Source organism: Cajanus cajan, chromosome 8 (genome assembly GCF_000230855.2).
Source record: "Cajanus cajan strain Asha chromosome 8, NIPB_CcT2T_4, whole genome shotgun sequence".
Taxonomy (NCBI): Eukaryota; Viridiplantae; Streptophyta; class Magnoliopsida; order Fabales; family Fabaceae; genus Cajanus; species Cajanus cajan.
In genome coordinates this window covers 53,568,960-53,590,848 of record NC_138524.1, presented here as the reverse complement: position 1 = coordinate 53,590,848, position 21,889 = coordinate 53,568,960, and the positions used below count along the sequence as shown (strand labels likewise).

General features: G+C 38.0%; 2 protein-coding genes across 2 annotated transcripts; both read right to left on the bottom strand.

Moving 5' to 3' along the window:
• Positions 1-17,110: 17,110 nt before the first annotated feature.
• LOC145950546 (uncharacterized) lies at positions 17,111-18,034 on the bottom strand. Its single transcript, XM_083061640.1, has one exon. The coding sequence runs from the start codon at positions 18,032-18,034 to the stop codon at positions 17,111-17,113; it is 924 nt and encodes a 307-aa protein (XP_082917766.1).
• Positions 18,035-18,118: 84 nt separating this feature from the next.
• Positions 18,119-18,538, bottom strand: LOC145950545 (uncharacterized). Its single transcript, XM_083061638.1, has one exon. It carries the CDS (start codon positions 18,536-18,538, stop codon positions 18,119-18,121), a length of 420 nt encoding a protein of 139 aa, XP_082917764.1.
• Between the last annotated feature and the right edge of the window lie 3,351 nt (positions 18,539-21,889).

Here is a 21,889-nt window from a genome sequence, read left to right as displayed (position 1 = left end):
ATAAAGTTCTTATAACATGTAGACACATTTCATATCATGCACATCATATTGAAGCATCTCATCCCTCATAGGCACAAAATCTCAAGTACAATGTCTTACAAACATAATTTCATACATTCGTCATAATCCACTCATAACTTATACCAAACGGACACTTTCTTTAAGCAACCGACAATTGGATGGAAAATTTAAACATGACCATCCTAGCTAATCAATCAGCATCAAGATGATCGAAACATTCAAAAGATACCTTCTCACATGCCATCCTCAATGACCTACTTATGCAATTGAGGTATGCATAAATTGGGACCATCACATGCTGAAATACCTGTCGAGGCCCTTCAAAACCCCTAATAATCGAATGCACTTTAGGTTGAACCATTCGACACACTTGAATACCAAGCGACCTTTCAACTTATGTAATAGCTCCCAATATCCTTAACAATCAAACGCACTTTAAGTTAAGCTATTCGGCACACTTGAATACCTAACACCCCTTTAGGTAGTCGAAGATGCAGAATGACTTTTCTACTTAAGTAACGATCACTACAAAAAAATCAAGTTTTAGCTACCACCAAAATCGGTCGCTATTTAGGTAAAATTAGTCGCTATTTCATTCAGCGACCGAAATAGCGACCGAAAATTTTTCTGTCGCAATTTAGCGACCGAAAAATCAGTCGCTAGACAATAAAAATCCGTCGCTAAAATTTTGGTCTCCTAACTTTTGGAGACCAATTTTGCGACTGAATTTTTTGGTAGCAATTTCCGTCGCTATTTTTTATATTTATTTAATAAAAACATTTAATGATTCAGTGGCTAATTCGGTCGCTAAAAAACTGATGTAGCTACGGAAAAAATCGGTCGCTATTTCGGTCGCTATAAAACTGATGTAGCTACGGATAAAATCGATCGCTATTTCGGTCGCTAAAAAATTGATGTAACTACGGACAGAATCGGTCGCTATTTCGGTCGCTAAATAACTGATTTAGCTACGGATAAAATCGGTCGCTATTTCGGTCGCTAAAACACTGATATAGCTACGAATACAATCGGTCGCTATTTCGGTCGCTAAAAAAAATTGACTATTTTGAATTAGCTACGCATTGTTTCAGTCGCTAAAATATACCAGTATTTTTAAATTCTTTTTTAATTATAAATTTATACCTGTTAATGAATATGAAATTAACAATATATTTATTAGCTAATTTATAATAATAAACTAGAACATACTAAAAGACATAATTTTATCGATGTAAATTTATATTATAGTGAAAACTAAATAAAATATAAGTATGTCAATATAGTATGCTAAAAACATAATAATAACATAAAACGTTTAAACTTCAACAAAGTAATAGTGAAATACAATAAAATATCCTGAAACAAGTAAAATAAAGAAGCTTAATTAAGGGTCTTCTGCTATGTCATCAAGAGCATCATCAACAGCATGGTCAGGATCATCTGGGGTAGTACTCGGTGCAGGAGGGGTTGGCCTTAAAGGGTCAATGTTGAGATGGCGTAGTATATACTGCATCTGCTCATCATGCTGTCGTATATGCTCTTCCAATGCTTTTTCCTTTGCTTCCTTTGCAACAAGCTCAGCATTTAATTTAGTTATCCTATTTTGCATTTCTTCTATCACCCCTGCAGTGACTGGTAATGGCTGTGACGTAGAAGATTGTGGAAGTGTTGAGCGAATGAAATCATCGGTCAATCCAGCAAGCCCATACAAGTTCCCCTTCGGATTCTTTTTAACCACCTGCAAATAAACTTCATTATCACTGATACAAGTAGAAGCAGAGCCCTCTGTGTCATCCTGTGTAGCTTGTTGCTTGACTTCAATTAGACGCTCCTTATATTTCTCCTAAAAAAATAAAAAATATTATTTCAACAAAAATTTCAAGACAACATATTCTTTGATTTTAAATCAGCAAATAATATTTTTTGTGCTTTATATTATAAAATTAAACACACGCACATTCAGAATACACGTAATTAGTGGGTAGTTTTTATGTGTAATTAAAATATATTAGTGATATAATTTATAAGATTAGTCAAGATCCATAAAAAATAATTCAGAAAATATAAAACTGAAAAACAAATATCACATTACTGATAGTTAAAAGGTTCATGTATGATGAATAGAGTAATAAAGACATGCAACAATGGACAAGATCCAATAAACATTACTGATAGTTGTATATTTGAACTTTTGTTTGGCTACGTTATTAGCATGATAAAGATCCAACTAGGAATGGGAAGCTTCACATGTATAATTGTTTATGAATCTAATATTTTGGCGATTGAATTTAAATTTTGAACTGGGGGAAGAGTTGACTCTGGCATATGTTTAAGCCCTTTCTGTTTCCATGTTTCTTTTGGTTCAGTAGCATAGTTTGGCTTTTGAAGAGCCTGGTGAGCAAATCTTTTCTGAAGGAAATTGTTTTTAGAAATAAATGATTAGGATATGAATATTAAATTCTTATCAGTTTGGGGCCTTATTATTCAGTGATCCTCAACTCTTTGGAATTTTCCTTGTTTATATGCTTATTCTCCTTGGAACAGTTTCCCACTTTTGTGAAAACTACTAATATTACCTTATTGGATATTTATTGTCCAACCCAATATGCTGACTTCATCTTTATGTACACAATAAAGCACTAATATACTGTATCGTTAGGTTTAATTGTGTATGTTTTTGCCATTAAAAAAGATTAATGCCATCATAAACTGATAGCTGAGTCACCTGCTTAGGATAAAGAATAATGGGAAAACACATGCTCATACAACAAACACAAGGTGAGTATATGTTTGAATTTTGGGGTCGAAGTGTAATAAAAGTCCTTGAAAAGAAACCTGTCTTTGCCAGCTGATGTAGTATACACATGCTGCTTGTAGTTTTACTTAATCTTACGGTTGTTTAATTATGTTTTTAGTTTTCTAAATTTGGGATATATTTTTTTTGGTCCCCTAAAATTAAAACTTGTGTTTTTAATCTCCAAAGTATCAAAAATTATTATTTTGGTCCTCCAAATTTAAAATTTATTTTTTAATCTTTGTAATTTCAAAAAATATTGTTTGTCACTAATATCATATTTGATAGTGAAATTGAGAGGAGCTAAAATAATAATTTTGTATATTTTGCGAACTAAAACACATTTTGAATTTGAGAGGACAAAACTGTTTTTTTTTTTTAATTATTAGGACTAATAACAGAAGTTCTAAATTTGAATGGCCAAAAAAGTATACATTTCAAATTTAATAGATTAAAATCATATTCAAGACTCTTAGTACAATGGAATTGGGGATGCACCTGAATTTTACTGTAGATGCCTGTTTGACTTCATGGTGACCATTTCCTGTTTGACCTACTTGTTTAAGAGGCCTCTATGTTGCAGGTGATTTAGGAAGCAGTCTTGTAATGTAAATGATTTTAAAACCACTCAGCAGTTGAAAACAAATTGTTTAAGTTTAATAATATAATTTTATTGGACATTTACGCAATCTCTAGTTCTTAGCTTGACAATGCTCCTAATCTCGCAAATAATGTTTCCTGCGATAATCCAACAGGTCTATATAGTTTTTAAATAGCTGATACTCGATGGTAGATATAAGTTGTTTTTGGCTTTTGAATTCTACAATTTTATATGATATCTTGTTCTAATGATTTAATTTTTCAGGCATAGTTATTTTATAAAAATGTCAAATTGAGACTTGATCATTGTAAACATCTAATTACAGTTCATGATTCTATTGGATTAGACTTGCTTGCTTAAGCATTTCAAAATGTACTAAACATGAAAACTTCTTGCCAAAAATATTTCTACCATCTCTAGAAGCCCTTAACCTTAATTAACGTGGAAGGCATACACTTCCCAAAGATAATGAAAGAAATAAAATTGGAGGATGTTCTTAACTCCTAGAATCCTTCAAAAGTTTTGTTCGGATCCCTTCAACAACTATTGTTTGTCAATTTTTTAAACACTATATTTCAAAAATGTTACTTTGTTTGATAGGGATCTTCTCATAATTCTCATTTTTTCCCTGAAATTAGAACAATTATTTGCTTCAAAAACAAAATTACCTCTCATTTTTTCTATCATCTAATTCTCGTTTTGTCCTGTTATAGGCAGTATTTAAATTTTCTACTTTTATCTCTGCATCTTTTACCCAATAGTTCTCCCCATAGGGATATAATTTCACTTTTTGCTGTTAAGCAGGACTAACTATTTTGCAATAGCACCTTTTCTAGGGTGATAACTATAAAGTAAAATAAACACTACATGGCCAGTGGCATGCCTAATGTGTAACTATACAACAGTCACACACATCAACAACATCACAAGACAAAATTGATCACAAACAAAAGGAATGTTGACAACAACACACACACAAATAAAAAATAAATAAAATAAAAGATTTAAAAAAAATAAAAAAGAAGAAGATTGGTTTGCTTTACCTCTGCAGATTTTTCTGGACCCTCAAATGCTCTTGTTACCTGCAATACCCAAAGAGAAAGGCATCCTAGTTAATATCATCAGATCTTCAATTGAAAAACAACAAAGGTTCATTTTGCTAAATCATCATCAATGACTCATTACTATCACAAAACCAAACAAAACCTAAAAGAAAACGATGTTTCCTAATCCTAATCGCAACACGAGTTAAGCACATTAGAAAACTACGAAACACGCTTGAATTAAATTAAATCAATAGGACCGTACACATCGATGCAACATTAGAGTAGTAACAGCTTGCAAAGAGGCATCGCAGAAAGAGAGAAAAATCACCTGTGTCGGGTGCACAATATCAAGTGGAAGTTGGCGATGGAAAAAAGGAGATAGCTGAAGCAATATGCTTGCAGAAGCTATTCGAGAGAGAGAAGTGTGAAGAAGAGGAACGGGGTTTTGGTTGCAAAGGTTGTGGTGACTCGTAATTGAGGAAAGTCCTTTTGTTATGGACTCATTGGCCCAAACCATTCTACCTGATGCTATAAATTCTTTTTTGAAAAGATTGAAATAAATATCTTTCCATAGAATATTTTGCAATTATAAAATTTAACATAACATTAAAATTATTTCTTATAGTTCAATATAAAAAAAAGGTATCATGTACTCTGTTAAAATAAAATAGTAAATATTTATTTTTTTCCTTAATTTTAGAAAAGTTGTTATATTAATTTTAAAATTAAAAATATTAAATTAATTTTTAGAAGTACAAGTATACTTGTAAAAAAAATTCAAAATACGAATTTATAAAAATTAAAATAATATAAAACATGTTTAAATATAAAATTATTTAAATATATACTTATAGATTACATAAATTTTAAAAATATATTAAAAGTTGTAATATTGTATCAAGTATCAACAAATCATCCGCAGAAACTATTATTATATTGGGCCTAAAGTTTATCAGAGTATTGAATTAAAACCTATGACACAATAAAAGGCCCAGGCCTTAACCCAAGCCAACCAAATTGGGTCATTGTGAAGCTGAGCCCCTTTTAAATTTTTTGGTGTTATTATTGAATCAAACATGTTATTATTGAATTAGAATGTTATTATTGAATTAGATTAAAATAAAAGAATTATTTTAAATTTCACTCGAATAGGATAATCATATTAATTTATTATCAAATTTTTAATTAATTTCATATCCTATTAATATAATTAAATAATTATGTTAATAAATAAAGTTTATAAATAATTAAATAATATTTATCTTAAAAATAAACATTATTTTTAAATGTTAGGTTGTTAGATTATGAAAATTAAATCATAATAAATCAAAAGATTATAAAAATTATAATTCAAATCAAAAGAAATCAAAAATATTAAATATATTAAAATATTATAATTAAAAAAATTCAGTATTAAATCAAAAGAGTATAAAAATCATAACTAAAATTATAATAAATATTTTAATATTTAATATTTGAATCAAAGAAATTGTTACAGATTTTAAATTTTATTTATTATGTTTTATAATCAAAAGATATCTAATATTAATTCAAAAGATTATAATAATTATATCTCAAATCATAATAAATAATTTGATATTAAATTTATTATATATTAAAACTAATTAAATATTTTTTATCAAAGAAACTGATACAGATTTTAGATTTTATTTACTATATTTTATAATCAAAAGAAATCCAATATTAAATTACATATAACTAAAATCAATACACATTATAATAAACTATATTAAAATTTTAAAATTAATTGAAAATAATATTTTATAATCCAATATTATATTATATATTTTATTTTATTAAATTAATTGAAAATAAATTATATTTTATCACTTTTTAATAAAATGAGTGAATGATAATAAATTAATTAAAATTTTAAAATATATTTTCAATAAAAATATTTTTTTATCAATACAGTGACTAAAAATATTATAATAAATAAAATTAAACAAATTAAATCTTATAATAGTTATTTTTTAATAATTCTAAATTAAATATTCTTATTCTTTTACAATAAATTAAAATGAAAAGGTAATAAAATATTTTAATTGATATTTCAAATAAAATATATTAAAATATTATAATCAAAAGAAATCCAATATTAAATTAAAAGATTATAAAAATCATAACTAAATTTATAATAAATATTCATATTAAATATTTGTATCAAATAAATTATTACAGATTTTAGATTTGATTTATTATATTTTATAATTAAAAGATATTTAATATTAAATTAAAAGATATCTAACATAATGAGGAGGATTTTTCAAAGTTTAGAAAAGATATTATATTATATATATATATATTACTTTTAATATTTAACAAAGAAATTAAAGTGGCACAGCGGTACCATGCGTGGCCCATATTCTCCATGTCCATGGTTTGAATCCTAGCTTTGGCATTTTAATAAAAATTGCCACATCAATTGACATTTGAATGATAAAAATAAAAAAAAGTTTTAGCGACCGATTTTAATTCGGTCGCTATTAGCGACCGAATTAAAATCGGTCGCAATTTTTTTTTATTTTTATTCAAAATTGGTTGCTAATTCCGTCGCAAACCACGCTTTCATAAAACCACAATTAAACAGCGACCGATTTAGCGACCGATTTTCTCGCTACCACCCTAATCCGTCGCTAATTCGGTCGCAAAATAGCGACTGAAAAATTTCGGTCGCTAAATCGGTCGCAAAATAGCGACCGAAAAATTTCGGTCGCTAATTTCGGTCGCTATTTAGTATTTTTCTTGTAGTGGATGAAGGAGCGAATAATTAGGTTTAATAATGATAAAGCATAGGTTAGAAATCATATCACCTAATTGCTAATCCTGAACAAAAGTCCATCTAGCTAGGGCCCATCACAGTTAGTATAAGTAGTAATGCATATCAAGATAAAAAATATTGTTCATTGAATACTTGAAGTTATTATATTTAGTGCCTAACTTGGGCGTCATAGTACATTTTGTAAGTACATCCTCCTTGGCATACGTGAATTACTAGTTTGGAGAGCGAAAATAGCAAGAATATTGAAGAATGAAGATTACAAGTGTCCTTAAACAAGTACATAACTATTTCACAAATATTCCCTCTCATACTTTCTCTTTTTTAACTATTGGTATAAGTATATATCACAAACAATTGTCAAGATTGAACACTTAAAGGATAAAATAATTCATCATTACAACTTATAAGTTGTCTCTTTTTATCTTAAGTTTCTACAACATTGGGGGCTCTATACACTTTTTTCTCATTCTCTCGTGATCTTAATTGTAAAATTTATTATACAAATAACATTTTTTTCTTAGAATTTCATGTGTTGGGATACAAAATTTACCAAATATGAACTTATTTGTATTTAATGTGCAAAATTATTGCTATTTTTCTTTGGTGAATATTCAATCTCACGAACTCACGTCTTATACCATCCTAGGAACAAATATTAATTAATATAAAGGTTAAACATAAAATAAATAAATAAATAAATAAAAGGAAAATTGACAATTAGTAATGCTATTTTGTGGGTGTGGGTGTGTGAATAAACGATCCATGGCTCAAAAGTCAAAACAAAGGAAACTATATTAGAATTATCAGCTAACAAAGCATGAAAGCAAGGTTCATTGATGATGGCACAAAAGAGAATTGACCCTAGATTAGATATGGCAAAATTGTACTTCACTTCCACCTCTTAATCAGTCCTTTTATGCCATGAACCAAAAGGAAGAAAGGGTGAAGGAATAGGATAACACCCTTAGTTTAGGAAAGTTATGGCACACTTTGAATCCAATCGTGATTCCATAATGATCTTCCGGAAACTTTCGAGACATGTAAAATGGCCCACAACTTAATCGAAAAATATTATCTAGTAATTTTATACTACTTTTGATTTTGACACTTTTTTCATTGAGTGAAATTTACAAAATCACTACTAACTGTGTAGTTCAATTGACACTAGAGCATTCTAACTTAATTATGATATTGAGTTTAAATTTTGAGTATGTGACTTGTGGAGGATACTTAATTATCTCTATATTAGAAGAATTTCTTCATACACGTGTCAAAATATGTGATTTTTAATTTTTTATTTAGTGGATTTTATTCTCAAATTAACTAGAGATGAATTTTGATAATTAAGAGAGCATATGTTTATTTTTTGACACCAAGAGAGAGTATCTTAAGAAGAATGTTAGATCAAGAGTGTGTCATTAGTTCTTCTCTAACTAAATTAGCATGGTAGAGTAGTAGCCAATATTGCAAACGAAGGGTGCTTTCATGCTAAATTGCATTCCTTCTTTGCCAAAGATGTGTTGTATTACCCCCTTAGACTTGGTGTAGTTGAAGCTACAAAATAGAATTTACACATAAAATTTATAAGAGTACACAATCCACTAAAATTTGATATGAATTCTCTTATTGAAGCTTTATTCGATGGGTTTTTTTTATTTTTTTATCAATGGCTAATAAGTCTTCTCGGTATAACATGGAGGCATTTATGTGCTTAATTTCGTTTACTTTACTACTAGAAAATAGAGTGGGGAAATAAGGACCACCCTCTAAATTTATTAGTGGCCCAGTTAATTTTTTCACTATGTCACTATCAACTGGTTAGTTATTATTTCACTTGAGAAATATTGCATACATATTAGTTTCATATTAAACTTGTGTTGTTTGGAATTTCAAATTGCTGCTTAATATACTTCTATATGCCTTCACACATATCTTGTGAGATGATTAGATGCATCGATCAATGGTGGTCTCTTATGTAGAAGATAGGCCACCAATTTTTTATTAAAAAAATACCATAAATTGTAGAGAATGATTAATTTGAGAAGTCAATGCAGAGAAAATTAGAGGTTATTTATAGAAATCTTCTAAGATTATATGTTAGTTATGATGCTTTCACTTTCATGAATATGTATGTATTGGAATGCCATGTCAATCTTTTCATCTCCGAAGATTCCAAATTCTAAACTTGTATTCAGTGTTTTAAAACCCGGACGGACCCGGCCGGTCGGACCGGTTGGACCGGGAACCGGTGGTCCAGCCGGTCCGAATCTTAAGTTAGATCGGTTATGCAGTCGACCCATTTTAAACCGGATTGAACCGGTCAATTTTCCGGTTCAACCGGTGAACCGGTGGGTCAAACCGGTCCAATCACTTTTTTTTTTTATAAATTTTTTTAAGGGACCATAAACCACAAAAATAATAATAATAATTGAATCTCTTAATGGAAAAGCAAGGAGTCTTATTAAATATAACAATAACTACTTGTTCTAATATATTTGTTTGTAATATATACAACTTAAATAACTTTTATAGTATATTATTAATTTTAAATTATACATTTAATAATATAATATCTATGTAAATATTACATATATTATTTTGTGATACTAATTGCAAGCATATTATATATGTACATATTATTTATATTTTTAATTTGTATTAATATACCGTTTAACATATAATTTTTTATGTAATTTTTTATAAAATAAAAATAAAAATAATTTTAAATAAGATAGAAAAATTAAAATTTAAAATAAGATATGAATTTATTAAAATTTATAAGTATAAAATATATTTAATATGAATATTTTTTTAATAAAAATAAATAAAAACCGAGTCATGCGGTTCAACTAGTGACCCACCGGTTCAACTTTTGACCCACTGACCCAGTACCTTAACCGGTTCGATGACCGGTCTGGTTTTTAAAACTATGCTTGTATTGCTATTCCTTCCATCTCATAACATCTTTCAAATTAAATGTTACTTAGAAGAATTTTAAAAATGTTAATTATTTTCTTATTAAGTGACATGCCATTTGGATACGTAATTAATTCATTACTCAATTATTATTTTTTACTTGTCCAAATAATGTCTTCTTACAAATAATGAATGTGTTTATGTGATATATATATATATATATATATATATATATATATATATATATATATATATATATATATGAGAAAAGATTCATTTACTTCAGGAGTAAGTCTACCTAAACTTACTTTGTTTAATAACTCATGTTCTACATCAAATTTTAACAATTAAATTGTTGAATTTAAAGTTTTTAATACATAAATCAAATCTGTAAATTTTTAAAAAATTTAAAAATAATTTGATACTTCGTTTTATTAATTCAAATCAATATATAAAATGATTTTATGATTATCTATCAATTTGAATTAATAAAATGAAATATCAAATGATTTTCAAATTTTCTAAAAATTTGCAGACTTAATCTGTATATTAAGAACTTTAAATTCAACGGTTTGATCGTTGAAATTTGATGTACAATATGAGTTATTGGATGGAGTAAGTATATATAAACTTACTCTTGGAATAAAAGGATCTCTCCTATATATATATATATATATATATATAAGAGTTAATCACCTATACACTGCCAGTGTAAAAATTTTTTACACTGGCAACCAATTATATCTTTTAATTGTGCAATATCACTGATAAAAGTAAATGTGTTTACAGTGACATGACACAATTAAAAGATATAATTGGTTGCCAGTGTAAAAAAACTTTACACCGACAATGTATAGGTGATTAACTCATAAAATAAAATCAATATATGTATAAACTATTTTTTGTTATTTCTTTTTTGTTGATAAAATAGGAGGTTAAAAGTTCAAATTAAAAAAAAAAAAAAGTTAGAACAGAATTTTCTGCAAGCATTAGAAAATGAATCAGAATCATACATATGAATCCCTTCAAACATTTGAATACCATTTTTGCAAAATCATTAGCCACTTGGTTAGCTTACTTGAATATATGAACAAAATGAATACGATGATTATCTCATGCCACATTGACTACGTGACTCAGTAGAGCTTAACAAGGATTTTCCTTACTACGTGATTGCCAAAGTTGAATTTAACTCCACCATTGCCAAAGTTGAATCTAACTCCACCATCACACTCCCAATGATAATTTTATCTCTCAAGATCTTCAAACCATGATAATGGCTCATAGTTCTGCTTGGAGCACTAAACAAAAGCCCAAGTTGTAAGAAAAAGCAATAACAAAATTACCAATGTGATCATGGACAATACCTCCACATGAAGAAATAAAATCAGCTGATACAACTCCACCAATATTAAGTTTATAACATCCTTCAAGAAGTCTAACCTATATGATATTAGAGAGCAAGGGACAAGTGGGCTATTCGGATACAAAACCAAGCAAATAGGTCGACTAATTTGTGGAAATTCTTTTATATTAAATTATTCAAATTATGAACATGTTTAAATAAACATCTTTAAAAGCATTTATAGAAGAAAAGAATAAAACAAAAAATAAAATAAATTTATTTATAATTAAAATTAATTTATACATAAAATAATTTTCAAAACTTAAATGTAACTTACAGGGTTGTATCTAGGAATTTCGAGGCCTTAGGCAAAAATTAAAATAGGGGCCTATGTTAATATAACTAAATAATTTTTATGTTATTTTTTTGGCTTTTTGAGCTGCAAAAGTATTTATTAAAATTTTACAATCAAGTAATCCCAACATCTCACTCTCAATAGATAATATAGTTAATTCATTCAATCTATCTTGTAGAGCATAGTTAATCTTAAATATGATTTAATCAATTTTAATTTTGAAAAACTTCTTTCAGCAGTCGCAACAGTTACAGGTAATGTTAATAATATTCTATAAGCAATGTATGTATTTGGAAAAGAACTTGATCTTTTTATATAGTTCAATATTTTTAATGGTGTGTTAATTTCATTTGTTAGAATTTCTTTCAATAACTTTAATTCTGAAAACAAATTTATGAATAGTAACTATTCTTACCGGAGATCGGTCGTAGGGACGATCTACTAGGCAAGATTGGTGAGCCTCCTTCGCTAGGTACGATTGCTGTTCCAGATGGGGGTAGTACATGCAAAAGAGACTCTGATGCTAAAGTTAGTGTTTGTGGATGTACGAGTCTCGTATAAGTAATGCACGTACCTTGTGTGAATTAGGGTTTCATTGGACCTTGGGCCTTAGATCGGTTACAACCTATTTAGGTAACAGACCTCGTCTTGGCCGATATTGCCTAGCGCGTATCCAAGGTCAAGTTGCGCTGTGATGCCAAGCTAGAGCTCGACTTGCGGTACGGATAGTACACTAGCCCCCCGAGCTCCAAAGACTATGGGTCAAGGAGTTAATGCCGAGCTCGTCAAGGAGTCATGACTCTTCGCGTACGCTCCTCTGTCATGATGTCATGTGTCATAACCGTCACCTCGTTCCCATAACGCGTGGGCGACATGTTAATGGGAAGTGACGGTTATGTAATGATGGCAGTACCCATCATAATGGGCTCCATTAATTGTGTCGCTAGTTGTGTCCCCTTCTTGACACGTGTCACGACCTTTTGAATTTTGGAAAACCCTTTTTCTCTCTCTCGCGCGCCTTCTCCCCTTTCACTTTACTCTTTGGCTCTCTTTCTTTCTTGGCTTCCTATGCACGTCGATCTTTGCCTTCCTCCTTTCGTCGTCTCCGTCTGCTTTTGTCGTCACCGTTTCCGACAACTCCGTCGTTGTTAAGGTCAATACTAAAGGAGTACCAGGTACTTCGTTTTCTCTGTCTTCTTTTTCCGCTCTTCCCTCCTACCAGTCTTCTTTGTCTTTCTCCTCTTCTCCCATCTTCCCTATTGTCGATGGCTGGTGGTAGTGATGCTGCTCCGTCTGCGCCGGCCAAGGGTAAAGGCAAGGTGCGCGGCAAGGCAGCGGCTGTCGAGAAGAAAAAGGGTGGGAATCACCCTAGAGAGCCTTTTCCCGTCATCACTAGCTACGAATGGGTCAGGGGTGACGTCGGAGAGTTCTCCAGTGTCTTCAAATCGATTATGGAGATTAATGCGCTGTGGAGATTGCACAGGATCTGTCAAGCGTCTATTTCCAAGCTCATCCGGCTTGAGCCTTGTCAGCCCGGCGAGCGCGTGTATATGGGGGGTACTTCTAATCCCCCCTTCTTCTATATGTACCAGTGTTTTTTTAGAGATTTAGGCGTGTGCCTTCCCTTTTCCCAATTTGAATGTGATTTCTTGAATTTTTTCAACTCGGCTCCTTGCTAGTTACACCCCAATAGTTGGGGTTTTTTGAGGGCTTTCCAGGTCCTATGCTCGACCCTAGGGATAGGGTTATCTCTTCCAGTTTTTCTTCACTTCTACCAACTGAAACTGGGTGTACCTCTCTATGGTTGGGTGTCTTTGAACGGTAGTAAGGTTGGGGGCTGTTTTCTCTTTACTCCCAGTCTTACAAAAATTTCAAACAAGAGTTCTTCCGGGTTGTGCTCAAGGAGGTCGACCCACTGGAAGATGAGGTATTTCACTTCGGCGAGTTGTCGAGGTTCCCTCTCTACTAGCAGTAGGCTCCTGTCAGGTTTAACGGGTCAGCCAACCTTCAACTGACGGCCTCGAACATTGCTGCCATTGCAAACCTAGAATTGCTTCCTCGTCCCTTGGATTGCAAGCTCGTCTTGTCGCTTGCTGACTCGGCGTACAAGGAGAAGGGTCTAGAGAGTGAGTACCTTGTCCTCCTTAGTTTTCAGGATTTGCAAAATTTTCTTTTACTGATGTATTTGGCTTTTGTTTTTGCAGGCATAATGGGCAAAAACAAGTGGCGTGAGCTGAAGTCTCGGTACAATGTGGTCGAGATTGAGGTTCCTGAGCCTCAAGAAGAGGAGATTGCCCCCTTGGAGACCCGCAAGAAAAGGAAGAGGGGGGAGAAGGAGGTCGGGGGGACTTCTGCCTCTCGAGATGCGAAGGAGGTGACTTCGAGGGTTGCTGATGTCGACGCAGTCGACCTTACTGGGAGTCCTCCACCTAAGGGAGTTTCCCAGGTGGCCGCTGAGGAGGTCACCCATGCCGCCGAGGTTTGTGCCTTTCCTTGTGATTTTACTTCTATACTGCATGTCTTCTTGTTTTGTGACTTAGGAGAAAGTTTTTGTTTTTTGTAGGCGAGGCCTGAGCCGAATGCTGCCGAGGTCCTGGTGGCGCCGAGCTCGGAGGCACTAGAGATGAACACCCCTGCTGCTGCGCAGATGGCTTCTGCCGTGATTCCCATTGAGGTCCGCAGAGAGGGGCCTAGCTCTGAGGTCTCGACGCCTACCCCTGCAGCCTCGGCGCCGCCGTCTCGTCCGTCGAAGGGGGCACCTAAGGGAAAATACCTTGCTCAACGTTTCGAGAAGGGTCGCCCTTTCACGCGGTTGGATCATGTGAGCGCCTCGTCGGACATAGACTCATTGTGGAGTTCGGGGGTGACCTTTGAGACCTTCTATCCCAAGGGTTCGATGCGCTCGGCTGATCAGGTAATGATTGAGAAGGTCAGGCCAATAGAGGGCCTTAACTCGGTGGAGGTCTTCTTGTAGAGGACGATGGCTATTGTGGACCACTGGAAGCATAGGTGGTCCAAGCAGCAGGAGGACCTGGAGAAGATGAAGGGTCGAGTCTAGCCGCTGGAGGAGGAAAATCGGGCGTTGGGGGCCGCCCTGGGCGAGGCCAAGAGGCAGAACGAGGCCGAGCTTCAAGCCACGAAGAGGGATCTTGCAAGGGTGCAGAAGTCTTTGGAGATCGCCTTGAGGGCTAATGAGGTCTACGCTGCTCAAGTTGGTGAGCTTCAGGAGCTCTCCACTTCCTCCCGGGACAGAGTGCGTTCTCTTGAGGACGAGGTCTCGACGTTTAAGGCCGAACTGGGGCAAGCTGCTGAGAAGCGTCTCTATGACGAGGTGCTTCTTAGCGGCAAGGAGGAAGAGGTCGCATCTTTGAAGGCGGATCTTGACAAGATGGCTGATGCCAAGGCAGACCTGGAGAGGAAGCTTGTCGAGACTGAGCGAGCTATCTTGCTTGAGCACAAGAAAGGTTTCGTCAAGGCAGCTCGCCAGGCGCGGTTGCTTGCGCCCGGAGTCGACCTCTCGGCTATGCATGTAGAGAAAGAGGTGTGCTTTGGGCAGCTGGTGAAGGAAGACGACCTCCAAGATAGCTCGAGCGAGAATGCCTCTGCCTAGGTCGCCTGGGTTTTGTAATAACTTTAGTTTACTTCATGTATTTCTTTTATGTTTTGAACTCATAAACATTGTTGTGTATATATTATTTTCCTGAGTTTTCACTTTTGCGCTTTTGATGGTTCTATTTCGACCTTTTGTTTTTGTGCGCGAAATGGAATTCGGTTATAGGCTTAGTTTTAGCCCGCTTCTGTGGTTTGAAAACACGTTTAAACTTTGGCTTAGTTTAAAGTGAGTTGCACTAGGGTTCGAATTCGACCTCTACATAGGGTAGGGTAATTCGCCATAAGGTTCGGATTCGACCTCGGCTTAAGATGAAGCAATTCGTACTAAGGTTTGGACTCGACCTCGGGTAAGATAAATCATACCGAGGTTCGAATTCGACCTCGACTTAAGGTAAGATAAATCGCCCTAAGGTTCGAACTCGACCTCGGCTTAAGGTAAGATAACCATACCAAAGTTCGAACTCGACCTCGGCTTAAGGTAAGATAAATCGTACTGATGGTTCGAACTCGACCTCGGCGTAAAGCATTTTATGGTAAAACTATGTAGAATTAAGAAATTATGAATAGAATGAGAATGAGTCATTTTGTTAATGTTGTGGGTGTGCCTCGTTAAAAACCCTCTTAGCCAAAACCCATTTTTTTGTTTTTTGGGATAAAAGACTGAGGCGAGAAAAGAGTGCACAACTCATTTTTACAAGTTCAACTGAAGTAGAACTTGAGATGCGTGGCATTCCAAGTTCTTGGGATGGCTTTGCCGCTGAGCTCTTCTAGACGGTACGCCCCATTGTCTAAGTTTTCTGTGATCCGGAATGGGCCATCCCAGTTAGGCGCGAGCTTCCCTTCTAACGAATCTCTGCAGACGTCTCCTAGTAGTCGCCAGACCAAGTCGCCAGCCCTGAAGGAGCGAGGTCGGACTCGCGTGTTGTACCTCCTGGAGGCTCAAAGTTTGCAGGACTCTTCATGAATCTGAGCTTCATCTCTAAGCTCGTCAATCAGGTCAAGGTTAATTGCGATCTCTTAAGCATTCTGCTCACTGTCGAAGACCTAGCGTCGATGAGACGTCTCTCCAACTTCCATTGGGATCATAGCATCAGCTCCATAGGTTAGCTTGTAAGGCGTTTCCTGCGTCGTTGATTGGGGGGTGTAATGGTACACCCAGAGGATGCTGGGGAGCTCATCGGCCCATTGTCCTTTGGCGCTCCCCAGCCGCTTCTTGAGTTCTCAGAGTATCACTTTGTTCGCGGCTTCGGCCTGGCCATTGGTTTGGGGATGCTCCACCAAGGTAGGGAGGTACTTGACACCGAGCTCACGGAGGAAGTCCTCGAAGCTTTGTGCGATGAACTGCTTGCCGTTGTCAGTAACAAGGGAATGTGGGATGCCAAACCTGCATACGATGCTCTTCCAAGTGAACTTCTGTACGTTCTCAGTGGTGATCTTGGCGAGTGGGCATGCCGCGATCCACTTGGTGAAGTAGTCGATTGCCACTAAGAGGAGTTTGAGCTGGCCCTTTGTGGGGGGAAATGGTCCGAGGATGTCCATTCCCCACTGGGCAAAAGGCCACGACGACATCATCTGGTGGAGAGCTTCGAGGGGTTGTCGATGTGTATTGCCGAACTGCTAGCATTCCTTGCATCTTTGTACGTAGGCTTGACAGTCTGACTTCAATGTGGCCCAGTAATATCCAGGTCGGAGTACCCTAGTTGCCATTGAGCATGCTCCGGAGTGTATACCACATATTCCTCGATGTATCTCCTCGATGACATAAGAAGCCTGAGGCTCTGTTAAGCATTTGAGCAATGGGGTGGAGATGCCACGCTTGAACAGTTCGTCACCGACAATGACAAACTTAGCTGACCTTATCCTCATCTTCCGAGCTTTATCTTTATCCTCGGGCATAGTTCCCTCCTTTAAGTAGTTCCAAATACATGTCATCCATCCGTGGTCTTCACTGTTACTGGTGTTGATGACCTTGTCGTCTAAGCTGGGTGAATGTAGGGTCTCCTGGATGATGGTTCGATGTTGCCCAGGGCACTTGGTACTAGCGAGCTTCGATAGGAGGTCGTCTTTGGCATTTTTCTCTCGTGGTACATGATGTATGGTGAAATCGTCGAAGGACGAGATCTTCTGTGATGCCACATGGAAGTACCTTTGCAGAAGGGTGTCCTTGGTCTGGTATGCCCCGCTGAGCTGCTCTACCATGAGCTTTGAGTCGCTGTTGCAACTCACTCTCCGTGCTCCGAGGTCATGAGCCAACCTTAGCCCTGCGAGAAGCGCTTCGTATTTCGCTTGGTTGTTTGTCACTTTGAAGCCAAACTTGAGAGATTGCTCCAAGGTGACCTGATTTGGCCCTTCCAAAATAATACCTGCACCACCACCCTTAGAGTTGGAGGATCCATCGACGTGTAAAATCCATCCCTGTTGTTCGTCAGCCGAGGTTGGAGTCAGTTCGGCCACAAAATATGCCAGGCATTGGGCTTTGAGGGGGGCGCAGCTTTCATACTTGATGCCGAATTCGGATAGTTCTACTGACCATGCTATCATCCGTCCAGCGAGCTCCAGCTTTCTCTGAATTTGTTTGATTGGGTAGTCAGTTTTGACGACCACCTAGTGGCTTTGAAAATAAGGTCATAGGCGCCGAGCTGCAGTGACAAGTGCTAGTGCGAGCTTCTCAATCATCTGATACCATTTCTCCGTGTCTTGGAGAACTCGGATGATGAAGTAGATCAGCGTCTGCACTTTCTGGTGCTCTTGTACTATGACTGTGCTGATTGCGCCTTCTGCCATGGCCAGGTAGAAGAGGAGATCTGTGTGGTGATCCGGCCTCTGGGGGATTGGCGGAGTCGTGAGGAAGACTTTGAAGCTCTTGAAAGCCTCTTCACACTGGTCCGTCCACTCGAAGTTCTTCAGCTTTCGTAGCAGGGTGAAGATGGGCCCGCCTTCTCTGCCAACTTGGGGATGAAATGTGAAAGAGAGACCAATCTTCCTGCCAGGCGCTGGACGTCTTTCACGGTTTGGGGGCTCTGCATCTAGATGATGGCTTTGCATTTCTCCGGGTTAGCCTCAATGCCCCTGCTGGTGATCATGAAGCCAAAGAATTTACCTCCCTGGACACCGAAAACACACTTCTCTAGGTTGAGGCGCATGTTGTGTTTTCTGATCTGACTGAAAACCTCGGCCAGGTCGGCAACATGACCTTCGACGGAAATGATTTTGACCACCATGTCGTCCACGTAGACCTCCATATTCCACCCAATCTGTTGGTGGAAAACCTTGTCCATCAGTCGTTGGTAAGTAGCCCTTGCATTTTTGAGACCGAGTGGCATCACTCGGTAACAAAAATTGGCGTGGTCAGTGATGAACGACGTGTGCACTTCATCTGGTGGGTATATCATGATCTTATTGTACCCCGAGTAAGCATCTAGAAAGCTAAGGAGGGCGTGCTCGGATGCTCCATCGACCAGTCTGTCGATGCTCGGTAAGGGGTAGGAGTCCTTGGGACATGCTTTATTCAGGTCGGTGTAGTCGACGCACATGCGCCACTTCCCCGAGCTCTTTTTCACCAGTACCACGTTTGCCAGCCACGTGGTGTATTTGACCTCACGGATGAAGCCCGCGTTTAGTAGCTTTTGTGTCTCGGCGATGATGGCTTCTCGTCTCTCACCGCCGACCTTCCGTTTCCTCTAGGCTACTGGTTTTGCCTCTTTGTGGATTGCCAACCTGTGACAGATGAAGTTAGCGTCTATACCTGGCATATCGGCGCTTGACCATGCAAAGAGGTCGGCGTTCTTAGAGATTTCGACCTCAAGTTGTTGTCGTAATTTCGGGTTTAGCTGCCTGCTTATTTTTGTGTATTGTCCAGGGAATTTGCCGACCTGAAGGTTATCAAGCTCGTCAATGGGACTCGGCCGTTCATCGTGAGATTCCGACCTCGGATCCAGGTCAGTGATGTCAATCTGGGTGATATGAGCCACTGTAGGAGGGTCACTTTTGCGGCGCTCCTCGGATGGGGAGACCTTCAAACTTTCGGCATAGCACTACCGAGCTGTCTTCTGGTTCGCCTTGATGGAGATGACCTTACCCCCACTCCCTGGGAATTTCATCGTGAGGTGTGGGGTAGACACCACTGCCCCGAGTTGGTTCAACGTTGGCCTTCCAATGATTATGTTGTAAGACGTGTTGGCTTCCACGAGGAGGTACCAGATCATGATTCACCTTGAGTCAGGAGAGGTTCCGAAGGTTGTCAGCAGGTCCACATACCCTCGAGTGTGAACTCGTTCTCCTGCAAAACCGACTAGGGGTTCTGTGTGAGGTTGGATGAGGGAGTGAGGGATGTCTAACTTGAGGAACGTCGGCCAGTATAGGACGTCAGCCGAGTTTCCTTGGTCGATCAGCGTCTTGTGGACCTCCCAGTTGGCAACCTCCACGGTGATGACCATTGGGTCATCTTGATTTGGGCAGACGCCAGTGTAGTCGTTGTTAGTGAAGGTGATTGGTGGTGAGCTTTGGTGTGAGGCCGAGGTAGCAGAGTGAACATTGTTGATGCTGCGCTGGTGTTTTTTTCACGCCGAGCTACTAGAGCCTCTCCCTGCGAAACCACTTGCGATTGTGTTGATAACTCCCCTCAAGGGAGCTGACCCCGTTTCTTGACTTACCTTGGCCTGCACTGTGCCACCAGCATTTTGTTGAGATCTAGAGGGTTGGTCTGTGCGAGTTCTTGAACCGCGACCTTGCCCTCGTCCTCGTCCTTTGTAGCCACCTCGGTGACCTTACTGCCGCTGGACGTATTGCCCAAGGTGTCCCACCTGGACAAGTTCCTCGATGCGATCTCTGAGTGTGCGGCATTCCTCGGTTGTGTGGCCATGGTTCCTATGGTACCGGCAGTGCTTGGATTTGTCCGTGCTGTTGGGACTGTGTCCAGGGGGTGGCAGGGTGAGCAGGTTAGTGTTGCTGGCTTCCTCCAGGATGTGTACTTGGGGCGTATTTAGGGGGGTGTAGAAGTCGTACCTCCCCCCTTTATTTGTCCGAGCAACCTTCTTAAACTGACTATCATTAGTGACCTTCATCTTGTCTTTGTGACTATGATCCAGCTTGACCTGTGATTTTCTGTGGACCTGGTCATGAAAGGCAGAGTGTTCTTCCATCTAGATGTACCCTACAGCTCGGGCACGAAGTTCGTCCATGTCAACAGGGGGTCGCCGACACAGGCTGTCGACGAACGGTCCTGGCTTGAGTGCCATGAGCATGGCGTGTAGGGCGACCTCGGGATTCAAATTTTGAATCTTAACCGAGATGCTAGCAAAGCGCTCCATGAACGTCCTCAGCGGTTCGTCGTCGCTCTGTCTAAGACTAGCCAGAGCGGCGGATGTAACGTGATGAGGTCGGCTTGTTGCATACTGTGACGTGAACTGTTTGACCAGGATGTCGAAGCTGTCGATTGATCCCACCAGCAGTTGGGTATACCAGGCAAGTGCTGCCCCCTTGAGCGAGGTCGGAAAAACCCTACACAGAATAGCATCGTCATTAGTGTATAGGTTTACCTGTGTGACGTATAGGTCAATGTGCTCGTCCGGGTCAGCAGTGTCGTTGTAACGGTCGATGTTGAGGGGTTTCCATCCGAAAGGGAGGGGCATCTCCATAATGTCGTCAACAAAAGGGTGGCGGCGGATGCTTGCCCTATGTCCTAAGTCTTGAGCAGGTGCATTGCTGATTTCATGGGCCAACCTGTTCGTGGGTGCGTGTGACCGGTGTGTGGCAGACTTGTGGGTTGGTGCCATAGGTGCAGTTGGTGGTTGGGAAATCGAGTGCCCCTCTTCCTCGTGTTGATTACTCGGTTGGGGGGGTTGGTCGGAAGGGCGCCGAGGAAGCTGGGTGCGGATACGCTCATTCTCGGCGCGCAGCGCCGCTAGGTCGGCTTCGTGTTGGGCACGAATGTTGTCCAGGTCGACAGCGTGTTGCTGCTGCATTTGGTTGACCTGTTCGATCAGTCTTCTCAGCGCTGCGTCACTGTCCATTCTAGTTGTGCGATCTAGGTCGTCTGTTGCTCGTCTGCTATGGCTTTGGGTGAAAATCATAAGCGTGGCCGATAAGAGCTGTCTTGATCGGCCCCACGGTGGGTGCCAAATGTTCTTACCGGAGATCGGTCGTAGGGACGATCTGCTGGGCAAGATTGGTGAGCCTCCTTCGCTGGGTACGATTACTGTTCCAGATGGGGGTGGTACTTGCAAAAGAGACTCTGATGCTAAAGTTAGTGTTTGTGGATGTATGAGTCTCGTATAAGTAATGCACGTACCTTTGTGTGAATTAGGGTTTCATTGGGCCTTGGACCTTAGATCGGTTACGACCTATTTAGGTAACAGACCTCGTCTTGGCCGATGTTGCCTAGCGTGTATCCGAGGT

Coding starts and splice junctions, on each gene's coding strand:
- LOC145950545 (XM_083061638.1), bottom strand. CDS start 18,538: ATGCAAAGCCATCATCTAGATGCAGAGCCCCCAAACCGTGAAAGACGT.
- LOC145950546 (XM_083061640.1), bottom strand. CDS start 18,034: ATGATAGCATGGTCAGTAGAACTATCCGAATTCGGCATCAAGTATGAA.